The sequence below is a fragment of the Phytophthora sojae genome (assembly GCF_000149755.1).
Source record: "Phytophthora sojae unplaced genomic scaffold PHYSOscaffold_3, whole genome shotgun sequence".
In the NCBI taxonomy this organism is placed as follows: domain Eukaryota; phylum Oomycota; class Peronosporomycetes; order Peronosporales; family Peronosporaceae; genus Phytophthora; species Phytophthora sojae.
The window spans coordinates 4,630,526-4,645,973 of record NW_009258117.1 but is presented as its reverse complement, the minus strand read 5'-3'; the positions used below and the strand labels follow the sequence as shown (position 1 = coordinate 4,645,973).

The window sequence follows — 15,448 nt, the reverse complement described above, 5'->3', positions numbered from 1 at the left end:
TGTGCAGCCACTGCAACGAGCGCCATTAAACTATAACCTTTATACGTTTATTATGCAAAAATATGTGATCCATTTCATCAAACACGTCACTCCAGACGCCAGAATCTAAGCACTTCGATATCTCTTTACTAACCCGGGTATACGTATTACCGATCTGCGCCCGCTCTGACAACTACCGAGTCGCTGAGGCCGTACCAACCTAAGAATTTCGAGAAACTCCAACAGTCCGTTGGTTGGCATGCACCTACTGCGCAAGCAAACGGCGTTGTGTCGCTTGGAGGCAAGCGACACCAGCAATGCCAGGGTGTGCTCCCCCAGCAATGGCCCATCTAAGACGCAGGCGACAGTGGCGATACCGGCTGCCGTAGTTTGGCGAGGTGGAGAAAACGCTAGGCTCCAGCTAACGTTAGGAGTGCGGCCACTGTAGTGTACATGTGTGTAGGTAGTGTCGGCCAAGTTGTTGCTCTCATCGTTGCATTTGAACTAGATGTGTTTGCTGTATTGCAGCTGTGCATCCAAGGTGACGCGCCAATGGTAGAAGAAGTAGATGATAGAAGAAAGGAGGAGGGCTGCACGTCAAGCAGTTGAAGTTACTGGACTTGGGCGTCGCTGATTGGCTGTTCTCCGACTCAAGTTTTCGAAAAGTGGCACAATCGTCTTTACCGACTTCTTACTATTCGTTCGTCTACAGAGCTGGAACTGGAATTGAGCGCATGGTTGACATGTTTCCTACAAAAGAAAGCGCGATGCGCGCTGCTTGTCGGGTAGAAGTTGTGGGAGCGCTGGTACTAAATGAGTGTTTGTGCGTGAGGTCTGTATTGTGGGCATAGCCTAAGCGCTGGCTGGGGTTAGCAGATCACTCATCAGTTGGTAATCCTTACCTGTAAAAGTCCAATGGGCTTTTACAAATAGGAAATGATGCAAAGTACAGGTCTATGGCCAAGTGCCTTAAAACTGCCTGTCAGCCGAAGCAGAGTGATTACTGTGGAAGCGCTTGCTGATTATACCAATCTTTTGAATGCCTTTATATTTTAGTTTCCCAATATTGTGGAGTTGCTCTTTCGGTCACAGGAAGCTTAATGGTACAGGACAACAACTATGCATTCGTTCGTGCATACCACACTAAGCCGTATCCACGATCTGTTCTAGGCTATGATTGCTGCCTTCATCACCGGTACCCAGTCAAGCGCACAGGCCACTGAACTTCCCGCGCCACCAATCTTGTGGATTCGTGGAAATTATGGAAAAAAGGCGAAAGAAAGTAGGATAGCAGAGATAGAAACACAGTCCAGATTCGTGCGTTTACTTCGTACGAGTTGAAATCGACCGCTTCATAAAGTTGGAGGAGTTGCTGTAGTCCGCAAGTACCCGCCCACAGCCGCATTTGATGATTAGTTGAATTTTCTTGCAGCTACTGTTTGTTGGATGGCATTCCGCAAACCACGGATGAGGTGGTAATGTTTTTTTTTAATTTAAACATGTAAATCAAGTGCAGCTAATCTTTTGCACTTTGCTTTACTGCGGTATTGGCGGCTACTTAAGTACGCCCGAGGCGCGGTGCGCTGCATCCTCGCTTACGAACACGTTACGTAGGCTTCCTGCCTCGATTTGGTGATTGCTCCACTTCCCTGAGCCCAATGCTGGCAGATAAATGAGCACTAAGTTTGTGCAGAGCCTAATGTTGCGGACGATGAATAAAAAGCTGCCTAACAATGAGAGGATACCGAATCGTATATGGAGAGACATTGAATCGATAAATACCTACTGGAAATACTGGTGCGCCACCTAAACCTGTTCTCGTTAGGTGAACGTGTGAAGTGGAAATACTCACGCACCGGAACTAGGCTCCAAAATGGCCACGACCAATGACGATTTTGAGGCATGACTCGTGCCCGAAGTCTACGGCTTATTGTGCAGCGAAAAATAGCATTCGACCATGAGGTGCTTCTGGTGACGTTCACACCGTGAAAAAAAGCGAGTCGCGGGGTTTCGCACGAAACTGTTCGCCTGAAAGAGTTGACGTCGCAGCTCACGGGACGTAGGGCAACCCCCAATCTCATCCCCTTTGGCCACAACAGGTTGCCCAACACGTTGCCACAGGCCGGAAAACCGTCGGCTTGGCCTGCAGTAGCCTGCGGCGAGCAGGACGTGGTCGTCGGTGGGAGCAGGGAAGCGTTCGCCGGTCAGCTTGGTCGGTACTGCTTCGGTGGTGTAGGTCTAGCTACATACAGTGAAGGTGTCTAGGTAGTAGACCCGATGAAGGTCTCCGCAGAGTCACCGATGACTTGATTCCAGTATGCTCGAAGTTGAAGCTAGGTCCCTTTTCTAGCGACCGTTGACGCCGTTTCCCGGGCAAATGACTGGACGTGAATGCAGTCAGATGTGCATGCGCCGAACAGGCCCCCGCTGGCACGCCGACTGCCAGACGGCGTCCTGCTCAACGTGGTCGCCGCCATTGTACACCAATACATCAATGCAGTATTATCTCTGTGGCCTTGATGCCGCACACGGGCTTGGAGCTCATGGAGAAGTCCGCCACGATTGAAGTCGTTACGTTTATCGGAATTCTCTCTAAAGATAGACAAGTTATTAAGAAAATACGAAAACCATACAAACGCCAAGTCAGTTCGAATTTTCCCGCTAAAAACAGGATCTATTTCTGTCAAAAAAACCTCGGAGAAGGCCCCGAAAAACCTCTTGCGTTCACTATCCACTAAAAACGGCGGCCCCTCGAGGTCCCAATTGGCGCCCACCCACATCGAGAAAGCCGCAGCAGCAGAAGAAACCACCCGAAGTGGAGTGAAGCTTGGGCGAGACGCACGCTCCTTCCTTAGCTAAGTTAGTTAGTTCCTGCCTGTCGAGCCACTCACTGAGATGCTGACGGAGAGCGCGTCGCTGACGGCGCCGCTGGACAGCGGAGAGCGCCGCGTCGAGGCGCGCCACCGCCGGCGCGACGCCGCCGCGCCCTACCCGTCCTCGAAGCGCGAGCGCGCGGAGGAGGAGGAAGACGACGACGACGCCGCGTTCTTCGGCCGCGCGGTGACGCACACGCGCCGTGGCAGCGGCTTCTTCGCGCGCCTGGCCAGCTACATCCCGCTCGTGAACAAGCTGGTGAACGAGGAGGAGGAGGACAAGGAGGAGGTCGCGCAGCTGCAGCCCGCCGCAGAGGAGGCCAGCGACATCCAGACGACCCAGGAGGACATGGACGACGACGAGGAGGAGGTCGAGGCTAACGCTGAGGCCGAGAAGCAGCAGCAGGACGCGCCCCAGGAGGAGGCTGAGGCCGAGGAGGAGGGGGAGACGCCGACGCCGGCTCAGGAACAGACCGTGGAAGAGCCCCAGGCCCCCGCCGCCACCCCCGAGAAGGAGCAGACGCCCGAGGACGAGGACATGCTGGACGAACCGGCGTCCCCCGTCACGCGCGCTGCGCCGTCCTTCGTCGCGCACAGCAAGGAGCAGCTGGCGACGCCGCCCAGACACCCCAACAAGAGAGGGTCCCGCAAGTCCCGCTCGCCCTCACGCGAGAGCGGCACGGAGAGTGGCGAGCGCAGCCCCGCCATGATGCGTTCGCAGCGGAAGCGCGGCGACAAGCGCGTGTTCCTGCCCGGCCCCTCCCAGCAGTCCAAGATGCTGCGCATCTCTAGCTCCCAGCGCCGACGCAAGTCCAACTCCCCCACGCCCCACGACTCGGCACTCGCTGTCATTAAGCAGAAGAAGACGATCACGCTCGAGGAGTTCGAGCGCCTGCAGCACCAGCTGCACGAGATGGTCGAGCCCACGCCGCAAGCGCAACTGGCTATGACCCAAGCCGCGCTGGCCAATGGACTTGAGCGCCCCTTTACGCGCGGATTTCCGAACCCGACCTCGTTCCCGGGCTACGTGGCGGGCTCCATTTGCAACCAGAACCACGGCGTTTTGGTCGTGCAGGACGAGAGGACGCGTGGACTGGAAACGACGACCAAGAACAGTGTGCCCTTCGGCAAGCGTCCCCGCAACCGCGAGAACGGACCCATTCTCTTCTCAGGCTCCGCTCTGCGTGGACAGTTGACGCGTGAGGAGCGCCTGATGAGGAAGCCCCGCCCGTCGCGTCTTCTCACTGGCGCCAAGCGCGACGCTGCTGCGCGCAACGCGTACTCGGCGGCTGTCGCGGAAAAGATTCTGTCGACGCTGAATAAGGTGCAGACCCCGCTGGAGCGCGAGACCCAGAAGCCGACGCCGTCGACGTCGATGTCGTGGGCAAAGTACCATCTCGCTCTGGTTGACGGCCAGAACAAGAGCCTCGAGAATGGGATGGAAATTGACAGCGATGATGTGGCTCCCCCGACGACTACGGTCCCTCGCGTGGCGTTCCCGCAGCCCACTCAGAAGCCCACTACACTCTCGTTCGGCAACCCACCCAAGACGACTCTCGAGACACCAGCCAAACCTACCACCACGACGGCCACGGGCGTGACGTCGTTGTTCTCACCCCAGGCCGTGTCCATGACTCCAGCCCCCACCACGAAGGCGCCCGTCGCGGAGCAGGGTACGGTGGAGAAGATTGGCGAGTTCACGTTCACGCTTCCGATTCGCACTGAAGGAGTGAACCAGGCGGACGCCAATGACGAGGATACCCGCGTGCGGTTTATGTTTTCTCCCCCGCCTAGCCTGCGCGATCCTCCGTTGAAGGTGTCCAGTCACAAGACGACGGCAAAGGGCAATGCTGGCGCCGCCCCCTTTGACTTCATGCCCTCGTCACCCAAGGTGAAGACGACAGAGTGGGTATCGAAGGCCCCGAAGGCGAAAGAGCCCGAAAAGCCTAAGGCCGCTGCGAAGAAGGTGACTGCCCCTAAGGACGCCGACAAGCCCAGTGCAACTGCATCTGCCCCCGCTACTTCTACAAACGGTGCGGTGAACCCACTTGCGAGATTTATGCAGCTGAAGCCAGGGCAGTGGAAGTGCCCCGGATGCAGTGTGCTGAACGAGGCTACCAGCGCCAAATGCCCGTGCTGTGAGACGGCAAAGCCCGGAGGTGCGCCTGCCGAAAAGGCTGCTGCTCCTGCGGCTGAGGCCCCCGGATCAATTTCTTCGAGAGGATTTAGCTTTGGTGCCCCCGCCGCGGATGCAAAGAAGGATGCCGAGAAACCTGCAGCCGGAGCAATTACCGCAGGAGGTTTTAGCTTTGGCGCCCCGACTACGGAATCGAAGAAGGAGAGTGATAAGCCAGCTGGAACCATTTCGTCCAGTGGCTTTAGCTTTGGTGTCCCGGCTGCTGATGCGAAAAAGGATTCTGAGAAGCCCTCGGCAAGCATCACTTCAAGCGGTTTCAGCTTTAGTGCTCCGGTCGCGTCCGACAAGCCTGCTGCCAGTGGCTTTAGCTTCACTGCCCCCGCAGCATCGGATGCAACGCCGGATGCATCCACGAGCACCGCCCCGATCTCGTTTGGATTCTCGGCTCCTACCAAGAAGAGTGATGACGCGGCACCGTCTTCGACTGTAACCGAGAAGCCTGCTGCCGCACCTTCGTTTTCTTTCGGTGTCACTGCCCCTTCGGCTTCGACTACGAGCACCAGCATATCGGGAGGGTTTACGTTCGGTGCTACAAGTGCTAGTTCCTCGGACAGCACTAGCAAGGGCAAGCGCAAGGCTCCTGAGCCTGAGGAGTGCCAGAAGGCCGCAACGCCATCTATCAGTTTTGGCACAACCGCAGCGTCGACCACTGAAGCTGCTAAGTCAAGCTCTGGCTTCAGCTTTGGTGCAACCCCCGAGCCCAAGCAAGCGAGCCCGAAGGAGTCGGACCGCCCTGCAAAGCGCTCGGCAGTGTCTTTTGGTGCGTCGAATTCGAAGCCGGAGGCGTCTACCTCATCGTTCTCATTTGGTGCTGCATCGAAGCCGCCGCAGGTACCTGCCAAGGATGCTGCTGCTTCGACTACGTCGGCGCCGCCATTCTCATTCGGAGCACTCAGTAGCAGCACAACTACGGAGAAGCCGAAAGAGAGCGCTGCGCCGGCGTTCAGTTTTGGTACAGGCTCAACCGCTCCTACTGAATCCAAACCAAAGGAGGCGACCCCGGCGACGACCGGCTTTACGTTTGGATCGTCGTCCTCCAGCTCGTCCACCCCCGCACCGAAGCCCAGTGGACAGGAGGCAAAGGCTAAGGCTTCTACTTTCTCGTTCAGTGCTTCGTCGGCGACTTCGGCACCTGCTACTTCGTCGGCGACTTCGGCACCTGCTACTTCGACTACAGCCACGTCGGCGTCTACTGCGTCTACTGCTGGCTTTACATTCGGTCAGAGCTCGACGGCACCTGCTACGAGCAGTGCCCCTGCATTTGGCTCCGCCCCTGCAACGTCTTCCGCTCCTGGATTCACGTTTGGGGCATCAACTCCGGCGGCGCCTGCCGCTGGAACGTCGACTCCGCCTATCGCGTCGGCGGCTCTTTCTTCGACCCCTTGCTTTACGTTTGGCTCTTCGTCGTCTGCTCAGCCAGCCGCAGCATCTTCTGGCTTCGGTTCGTCGTCGTCGGGATCCACTGGTTTTGGCCAGACGCCGGCAACCACGCCGGGCTTCGGCTCCACCACAACGGCTTTCGGATCGGGCTCGTCTAGTGGCTTCGGTTCGGGACCGAGCACTGGTGGCTTTGGCAGTACGTCTGCTGCTGCACCGTCGACTGCATTCGGCAGCTCGACGACTTCTGCTGCACCTGCTGCCGCCCCGGCGTTTTCTTTCGGTGCACCCAGCCAAGCCCCCGCTGCGCCTGCACCAGCCGCTGGCCAGCCCGCGTTCTCATTTGGCGCATCAAGTGCCCCGGTGCCCGGTGGTTTTGGAGCTGCTCCTGCCGCTTCAGCCGGATTTGGCTCCAGCGCACCCAGTAGCGCATTCGGCGCTGCTGCTGCGCCTGGAGGCTTCCGGTCTTCCAGCCCCGCTCCTAATGGTTTCCAGTCTTCTAGTCCGGCTCCCAGTGGCTTCCAGTCTTCGAGCCCAGCACCTGCGTTCGGCAACCAGGCCCCCTCGGGAGCTCCTGCATTCGGCAGTAGTCTTCCACCTCCGACGACGACGTTCGGCGCGCCGGCCTTCGGTGCGGCGGCCAGCGGATTCGGCAGCGGTCCTCCCAGCTCTGGCTTCCGAACCCCCAGTCCGACCCCTGCCTTCGGCGCAGCACCTGCTGCTCCTGCGTTCGGCGCTGCGCCCAACACGGCCTTTGGTGCTACCACCCCCGCCCCTGGCTTTGGAGCCCCCAACGCTGGTGCTTTCGGCGCCCCCGCTGACGGCGGGTTCAACATGGGAGCCGCTCCTCAGCACGCAAAGGGCCGGCGCATCCTGAAGGCCAAGACTCGCGGTCGGCGAACGTCATAGAAGCAAGAATAAATCAATTTACTATGAAATGTGTTATACTGTGGCGATAGCGACATTACTACGAGGAAACCCGCCAAGATACTTCTGCTTGCTCGGACACGGGGACTTCAGCAACGCGATGGGATAGAGTGCGAGGATGTGATCTAATTTATCTGCATTGAAATGTTCTGCCGTGTTGGTGTCCTTCAGATGGATGAAGCGAAGGTTTGCAGGTGCTTGGAACGATCACCAACGGCCTAACTTTGGAGTGGAAGGTGGTCGATATAAAAAGCGTGGGGGGCGGTGATGATTCCAGTCGACGCCGCAAGGACTTGCAGTCTACTGGTTGTTAGCGCAGGAAGTGCTCAAGTACAGGCAAGATGGCGGATATGACGGGGGCATCGGCGGCAGCCGTGAGCATCGGCAACTACAAAGGCGTCATGCTGTGCAACCGGCCATTCAACGGGGTTTCCAGCAGTAAGTGATCTCGTTGTTTGGTGAGGGCAATGAAGCCGTGGGTCTGATGGTGTCGTATGTGCTCAAGCAGCTTTGGCAAAGGAAAACCGATACAGCGGCATCAAATCCAACAACAATGCAGTCGACAACAGCAAGGCGGCGTTCCTAGCGGGCAATCCAGGCGAGCCCTTGGGGCTGAACGTGCCGATACTAAGCGAGCCTGCGGTGAGTTTAGTCGAGTGGGCTGCTGCTGCTGCCACAATGTGCAAATGCACTCACATTTGATGGTGCCTTTGTCAAAATGCAGCACGCAATTCGCCGCGATAAGAAGAACACAGCTCTGTCGAAGCACAAGAAGTGGCTCCACGACTTGCAGAAGGAGCGGGCCCGACTCCAGGAAGCTCTCGCGGAAGACGAGGAGGCCGCTCAAAAGCGTCGAGAACGGTTCTCGCAGAGAGAGGCCAAGCTGCGCGAGGCTGCGCGTAGCAGCAACAACGACGGCGAAGATGGCGCGGACGGGGCGGGCCTTGCCGTTGAGAAGAAGAGCAAGAACTTACATCGACCCATGTGGGCGCTTACGAAGGCTACGGCTGAAGAGAAGCTCGAGTGCCTGGAGGACGCCGAAGCCAACGACCTCATCGAGTTCGCAAACAACCTGGACATCGATCAGTTCATGGACGACGTGGAGATCAAGGCGCGCGTGGCACAAGTCGAGCAGCAGCTGGCGCAGGTGCAGTCTATTGTGGACTATGAAGAGGCCGAGGAGAAGCGCTGCGAACGCGAGCAACAGCGGCTTGAGGAACTTGCCAATGGAGGCGGAGCTCTCAACGGGAACGATCTGTCTCGGCTTGGATGGGATCGGGCAGACGCCAAGGACGACGACGCCATGAGTGTGGCGAGCAGCGTGCTGTCAGAGTGCAAGTCGATTCGGTCAGTGCACTCGGTCCGGTCGGTAGCTGCGATCACGAAGCGCGTTGAAGCCAAACTGCTCACTGATGGACCCGCCCCGTCGGAGGCGGGCAGTGCTGCACCCATACCGCGTATCGTGACTATCGACGAAGAAGATGGTGCCCGCATGCAGATTAAGACCCTGCCGAGCAACTTGCCTTACATCCATCGGAACCCCGCCATCTAGCCGCCATCTACCACAGCAATATCAGAAACAAAAAAACACAACCCGTCCGCAAGAATATACCATATCCATCCATGACCTCTTGAAAGCGACGCTTCATGAATTCATTTCTTCACTTCACTCGATACTCGATCCTTTCCAGCATGGGCCGACGCAGCGTTGCTTCTCAGGTGGAAGGCGCCAAGAAACATGGCATGCTCCATCTAATCCAGTACCAGCTCACACATGTGCCACCCGAACTCTTCGTGAGCGCTTCGTCTGGGCCATCCTCAGCGTCACCCGGAGAGTTAGCCGGCACTCTAGTGCGACTTGATCTAAGCTTCAATCAGCTCGAGGGATCGCAAGCCATTCCCGACGCAATCGGATCCTTGACTGCTCTGCGCGAGCTCTACGTGAACAACAACCCGAGACTCGAGCAACTGCCGAGCACACTCGGCAACTGCATCAAGCTCCAGGTACTCGACGCCAGCTCCTCCGCTCTTAATTCTTTACCCCAAGAGCTTGGCCGCCTGCAACATCTGCGCGTCATCAACATCGACGACACTCCACTGCAACGTCGCTGGGAAGCCAAAGGCCACCTCGTGCAACGGAATGAGGATGACGACCCGTTAACATTTTCGTTCGAGAACAACGACAACAACGCCCCGACTGTCTCCACGACGATAAGCAGCCCCTCGAAGACGAAGACAATACAGACGCCGTGCCAGCAAATACTGCGCAAGCTGCGACTCAAAGATGAGCGCGAACAGCTCAAACTCGAGTTGTTCGACCTGCTCCGAGACAAAACATACCGCCTTGAACGCCACGAAGACAGCGTAGCAGCTAGCGCAGTACTTTGCACAGCATTGCACCGCGTACTCAAGCTGTTCCCGCAGGCAATCGACGTTCGCTCACTGCTTCGCAACGCTGAGCGACTATTTCCACAGGAGTTCTCCATAGAAACCTTCGAGAAGCTGGACGCCAGTCGCATTCGCCGCGAGTTCGACGTACTGCGGACGGCCACCGAGCGCAAGAAGCGCGCCGCTGACTTGGAGCTGAAAATCCGCAACCTCTACTTCGACCGCATCGACCCGATGACCGTCGAAGGCATGGTGAACCAGATTTACGCCCACTTGCCGGAGCTCTCCGACATCAAGTTCCTCATCAAATACGCGCCCAGGTTGTTCCCCAAAGAGGCGCGCAACGTGAACGGCGAGCAGATCCAGCGCGACCTGGTTGCGCTGCAACAGCAGTTCGCGCGCGAGCGTGCCGCTGCAGTCGACAAGCTGATGATCGCCGTCAAAACACTCTACAGTGACACTGAGCCAGACAGCGTCCGCGCACTCGTAACAAGTGTTGCGGCTCTCTTCAAGGTACGCGGGATTCAATTGAAAACCAGCATCTATCGTTATTGCTGCATCTCGCTCATACTCATGCTTCTCCTCACAGAACACCAAGGAGCTGCTCAGTCTTGCAGCCGATGCGTCGGTGCTCTTCCCCGCTGACTTTCTCAATGCACAGCCAAGTGAAGTCCGCGCCGGTTTCTTGCGGTTGAAAGCCGAAGTCATGGGAGGCGGCAGCGGAACCTCAAGCACTGCCGGAGCTAGTAGCCCCGCGCGTTAGCGGTAAGTTGTCAGGTGACATGGCATTAGGGCTGCGACTTGTGTGCATCTTGACTTAACATTCAATCGGAGGACTCGTCTTCTCCCTCCACTCCTTCGTCTTCGGCCGCACTTTCGTCTTCGTTACTCGCATCCTCTTCGCTGCTTTTGACCTCATCGCCATTGCGCTCGTCATCAACATCATTTTGAAGCTCTGCGTTCATGAAGAACGACCCGCGCCGCTCACCGCTGTTGGATTGGGTCACCTGAAGGTGCGCTGTAAGGCTCGTCTCTATCTGATGCAGTTTGAAAGCGCGCACCTCAGTGCCGCTAATGTTGATGTGGGCTTGCGCCTGCGCACAGTCTTCTGCGGTCGGGAACATCAGCAGCACGCTCCAGTCCTTGAGCTTACCGGACGTTGACGTATCCTGCTTGTCTTTCCGAGCACTGCGACAACCTGGCACTGGAGATACTGACCGTACGGATACTTGCAGCACACGGTCATCTCGTGGGTCCATCGTACAATACGTCCGGTGGATCGGCGCAAAAACCTTCACGAGTCCTTCTCCTTCCCCGTCATGCGGACTGCTATCGTCGTTCTGATCAGGAATCTTCTCTACGAGCACAAAAGCCTCGGGGTTCATCACCATCAGTAGCCTCGTTGGCATCAGCAGAAAGCGCTGCTCGCGGTACATGCACTTCAGCGATACCATGCCATCCAATGGCGCCGTGCACGAGCCCCTCCCTCCGGCAGCACTAGCTAGCACGCTAGTGCGCGGGTGGCGGTAGTCAACAAGCTGCTCCAACTCGTCGTCTACGTAAGTTGAATCCAGCAGCTCGCGCAGTTTTCGAAGAGTGAGGAAGACGCGCATGGACTTGCGGCACACCTCCATTTCATTTGACGGGCGACGCAGTGCTAGTGTGTCACGAGAGCCAGCCCATGCCGGTGCATTCTCAGACGCTTCCTTCTCAAGCGGAACGAGACACTCAAAAGGGGATGAAGAGTCCAGCTGCAGCTCCATAGGGAATGTCTTGCGCTGGAAGGTTGCAACCTCCTTTTCCAGCACGTAAATAAATAAATCCACTTCTGCCATTGAACCACGCATGCTCTCCATGACGAGATGTGCACTGCTCGAGTGAATGTTCTTGAGAGTAGCTGCATGTGAGCGACTGAGGTGGTGAGGCAACGGCGAACGCGTGTCAACCATGATGTCCACCAAGAACCGAGCGCAAAGTTGCACGCTAAACAAACGTGAGCTCTGGTTTCGCGCCAGAAATTCCAAAATCAACCCCACTAACGAGTACGGGTATGCGTCAGCTCGGTACGACGAAACTTTCTCTAGACCAGGGTCGCTTCCCACCTCGTCAATGTCTTCATGCGGTGCACACTGGACCGCACCAATCTTGTCATTCGCACCATTAGCCACTGCACTGAGGTCGCTGTCATCGCCCATTTCTTGAGATCCAGACGAAGTGCACGACGACGATAGAGATGCTGTAGCCGGAAGAACGGAGTGTTCCGGGTTATCTTTACCTCCGATGGTGTCGTCGTGACTGGTTCCATTCGCTCGTTCATCCTCGCGCTTGCCGTGGCGATATCGGAAGGGAAGAAGATCCAGCTCGCGCAGCAGTAAGTGATCAACAGCCTTGTTGTTGGCTATGGCTAGTAGCAGAAGCACAACTGTCGAGGAGAGTCGTTCATCACTCGAGCACAAAAGCGATAGCAGCGACTGTCGGTAACAGTTGGGGCCCTGCGGAACGAAAGACTTCACTTCGTCGACGGGCCACTCGCCAATAGCGAACCGGGTCTGCACGTAGCACAACGAAGACTCGCACGTGGTTGCCGAATGGGGGCGAAACACGTGCATTGGAGGCGCCTCCTTGTCCCATCGTAACAATGGTCGCGGAGACAGCGCTCTCGGTGAGGCTTCAGTTGTCGCTGTATCCTCTTCATCGTCGTTGCTGTCCACGGTCTCCAGGTAGTGAGAGCTGCTATGCCTCCGCCGCGATCCAGCTCCAAGAGCGACAGCCGAGTACTCGCAATCCTCAGTCGCGTCCGGCGATAGCAACATGAAGACAATGGCGTTCACGAGCGGTGTGTGCTCCAAAATGCCCAAGAGTCTAGTGAGCAGGTAGAGCGCCAGTTGCGTCGACACTCGTTGCGGCGGCGGACCGCAGTCCGGCAGAATACTCGTGGCCAATAGACACTTGATATGTCTCGAGAAGAGCAAGTCTCCGATCTTGTAGCACAGCTCGGGCACGTTCACATCCAGCAGGTCTTGCAAGTAAAAGCAGTGGTCAATGTACGCGTCCACGGCCTCCTCCAGCTTCTCCGTGGTGGCGGTGCGCTCCGCTCGAGTCTCCGACGACGGCCAGTTGTTCATCAGTCCCTGCAGCTTGAGCGTCAGGTCGTTGGCGATCTCCACAATGTCCCGGAAGTAGTTGAGGTCGTCGTACTGCAGCACGAAGTGGCGCACGCGCGGGTCGGGCACCTTCAGCACGTTCAACGTCAGCGTCTTGATGGCCACTTTGACCATCGTCTCGTTGCAGCGGCCGAACTTGAGCGCGCGCGCGTAGAGCGGGAAGCTGAAGTCCTCTCCTTGGTGCTGCGTGTCCAGGAAGAACTGCACCGTCTCCTCGTTGAGCCGCAGCGACAGTGCCTTGAGCAGCGTCACGTACCAGTCGCGCACGTCGTCGTCAGCGTCCACGGCGAAGGGGCACTCGAGCAGCCTGTTGACGTGGTTGTTGCTCAGAATGTAGTAGAGCGACGTGCGCGTGGCGATGTTCTGCACCAGGATGCTCATGGTCTGCAGCAGCTGCACCTGCACGGGCACGGAGGGGCGGCTGGCACCCAGCTCCACCAGCAGCGCGAGCATGTTGGTCTCCCCGAAGTAGTCGAAGTAGGCGCCGGCGTCGTCCGTAGCCACGTCGTCCGCCGCCTCGCGCGCGAGGTCCTCGAGCTCCACGGACACGCGGTGCTGGTCCGAGTAGATGAGGAACTCGGCCAGGACGCGCAGCAGCTCCACGATCTCCGCGTCGGGCAGCGCGGCGAAGCGCGTGAGCTGCGCGTGCAGCGCGCGCATGTTGGCCAGCGTGAACTCGAGGCGCCGGCCCGACAGGAACGCGCCCAGGAAGCCGCCGCGCTGCGAGCCGATGCCGATGCCGATGCCGATGCCGCTCGTGCTGCTGCTGCTGGGCGGGGCGGAGGCACCGGCCGCGGGGCTGCTGGCGTTGTTGCCCATGGCGTCGGACGGCAGGAGGAAGGGGCCGCGGGCCGAGGCGAGGCGTTAGCAGCTGCAGCTAACAACAAACTGAGCTTTTCGGTTTGGAGAAAACAATGCGTCAAGAGGCTGGTCTGCCACATGAACGCTACACAAGTTTTGGCTTCAACTTTTAGGTGGTTTTATTTATTTTTGTAGAATGCCCTACCTTTTACTAGTACTGTACTAAAAGTTAGTGTAGAGCGGGGTGGAGGTAGTCGTTGTAGAGCGGGGCCCACTTGCAGCCGTCCTTTTGGTCGGCGCGCCAGCAGCTGTGCGTGATGTTCGCGATCTCGTGGATGAAGAGGCCGCCGCGCTCGTCCAGCGTCTTGAGCCCGAACGTGTCCGACGTGTACTCGAGCGTGTCGTTCATGTTGACGATGGTGAGGTTCATGTACTTGGTCTCGATCTCCTCGATCGTGTCCACCTCCGAGTAGCGGCCGAAGATGGAGCTCTGCCACGGCATGATGCGCTCGTCGGCGGGCGAGGCGAAGAAGTGGGCCTCCTCCAGCTTGAGGAAGTTGGCCTTGCGGCGGCGCTGGTCGTAGACGCACTGGTCGTCGCCCGGCAGACAGCGGTTGACGTTGTTGTACACGGGCAGGAAGAAGTTGGCGGTGGAGAAGCTGCCGAACTGCGGCCAGCGGTTGACGTTGAACTGCGAGTACGTGTACTGCGCGTCGGGGTTCTCGATGGTGTAGATGACGTAGTCCTTCTGCATCTTGCCGTAGTAGTCCTCCGGACCGTAGGCGCTGTAGTTGAACATGGTCTCGGGCACGAGCGTGGCGAGGAACGGCCCATCATTGGCAATCGAGTACTCCACCTTGTCGGGGCCGATGAACTGGCCGTTCTGGAGGCCGGCCATGCTGATGTAGCGCTTGACCTTGTGGTCATCCATCTCTTCGATGACTGCGCGAGAGATGGCACCGCCCTGCGAGTGGGCGAGGAAGATGTAGCCGTTGTCGAACTCGGAGCTGTTGGCGACGATCTCACGGATCTGAGCGACAGCCTTCGGGACCTGCAGGACGATCGCCTCTAGCGAGCAGGGCATCTCGCAGAAGGTGAGAGGTACAACGGTACGCCCCTCGGCCGTGAGGTTGGCCACGAAGTTGTCGGCATTGGTGCGGTTGCCGCGGACGCCGTGGAAGAAGAACACAGGCAGCGAAGAGAAGTCGGTCGCGGCGGCCGCGAGTGAGAACACCGAGGACAGGAGCGCGAACAGACAAAGACGACTTGCCATTGCTGTTGTCGAAGGATTCGGGAGGTTGCCGGCAAATTCGATTGTGTGAGCTACCAGCGCGCTCGGTCGCAAAGCTCACCGCACCGAGCCGCGTCCACTCAACAACCTTCCCGTAGCGAGCGGTACCGATGAATCGCGCCGAGAGAATCGGGACGCCTCAATGCTGTGACCGTGCCCCGTGCTTTTGTACATGTACTACGATCTGTCTCTGCAATTTGCAAGAGCGCCGAAGTGATCTGTACAGCGGGTATCAAGCTTCACCAGGTGCTGCTGTTGCTGTGGGGTCGTACAACTCGTACGGGATGACTGGCGTGAAGCTTTTGGATAGACAGGCATGTAGGGAGCCGTCCTTTGCCTCCTCCCGCCTTCACGAAGACAGCTTGAACTTGGCAGGCATGAATGAAGATAGTGTGCTACCTACATGAAGGGCCGATATCTATACTAATAATAAATTCCTTTTCTGTGAGTA

At 57.8% G+C, this 15,448-nt stretch overlaps 5 protein-coding genes across 5 annotated transcripts; 3 read left to right on the top strand and 2 right to left on the bottom strand.

The window, feature by feature from the left end:
• Window positions 1–3,561: 3,561 nt before the first annotated feature.
• Window positions 3,562–7,335, top strand: PHYSODRAFT_492606 (hypothetical protein; the record flags this gene model as incomplete). The annotated part of the gene is made up of 2 exons (XM_009525144.1): window positions 3,562–6,494; window positions 7,017–7,335. 2 exons carry the CDS (start codon window positions 3,562–3,564, stop codon window positions 7,333–7,335), a joined length of 3,252 nt encoding a protein of 1,083 aa, XP_009523439.1.
• A 359-nt stretch (window positions 7,336–7,694) lies between these two features.
• On the top strand, window positions 7,695–8,905 carry PHYSODRAFT_491744 (hypothetical protein; the record flags this gene model as incomplete). The annotated part of the gene is made up of 3 exons (XM_009525143.1): window positions 7,695–7,791; window positions 7,859–7,995; window positions 8,078–8,905. 3 exons carry the CDS (start codon window positions 7,695–7,697, stop codon window positions 8,903–8,905), a joined length of 1,062 nt encoding a protein of 353 aa, XP_009523438.1.
• Window positions 8,906–9,045: 140 nt separating this feature from the next.
• Window positions 9,046–10,231, top strand: PHYSODRAFT_259705 (hypothetical protein; the record flags this gene model as incomplete). Its single annotated transcript, XM_009525142.1, is given in 3 exon segments — window positions 9,046–9,993; window positions 10,024–10,195; window positions 10,215–10,231. The coding sequence occupies 3 exon segments, from the start codon at window positions 9,046–9,048 to the stop codon at window positions 10,229–10,231; spliced, it is 1,137 nt and encodes a 378-aa protein (XP_009523437.1).
• Window positions 10,232–10,565: 334 nt separating this feature from the next.
• On the bottom strand, window positions 10,566–13,724 carry PHYSODRAFT_496021 (hypothetical protein; the record flags this gene model as incomplete). The annotated part of the gene is made up of 2 exons (XM_009525141.1): window positions 10,566–11,821; window positions 11,900–13,724. The coding sequence occupies 2 exons, from the start codon at window positions 13,722–13,724 to the stop codon at window positions 10,566–10,568; spliced, it is 3,081 nt and encodes a 1,026-aa protein (XP_009523436.1).
• Window positions 13,725–13,935: 211 nt separating this feature from the next.
• On the bottom strand, window positions 13,936–14,979 carry PHYSODRAFT_496176 (hypothetical protein; the record flags this gene model as incomplete). Its single annotated transcript, XM_009525140.1, has 1 exon — window positions 13,936–14,979. One exon carries the CDS (start codon window positions 14,977–14,979, stop codon window positions 13,936–13,938), a length of 1,044 nt encoding a protein of 347 aa, XP_009523435.1.
• Between the last annotated feature and the right edge of the window lie 469 nt (window positions 14,980–15,448).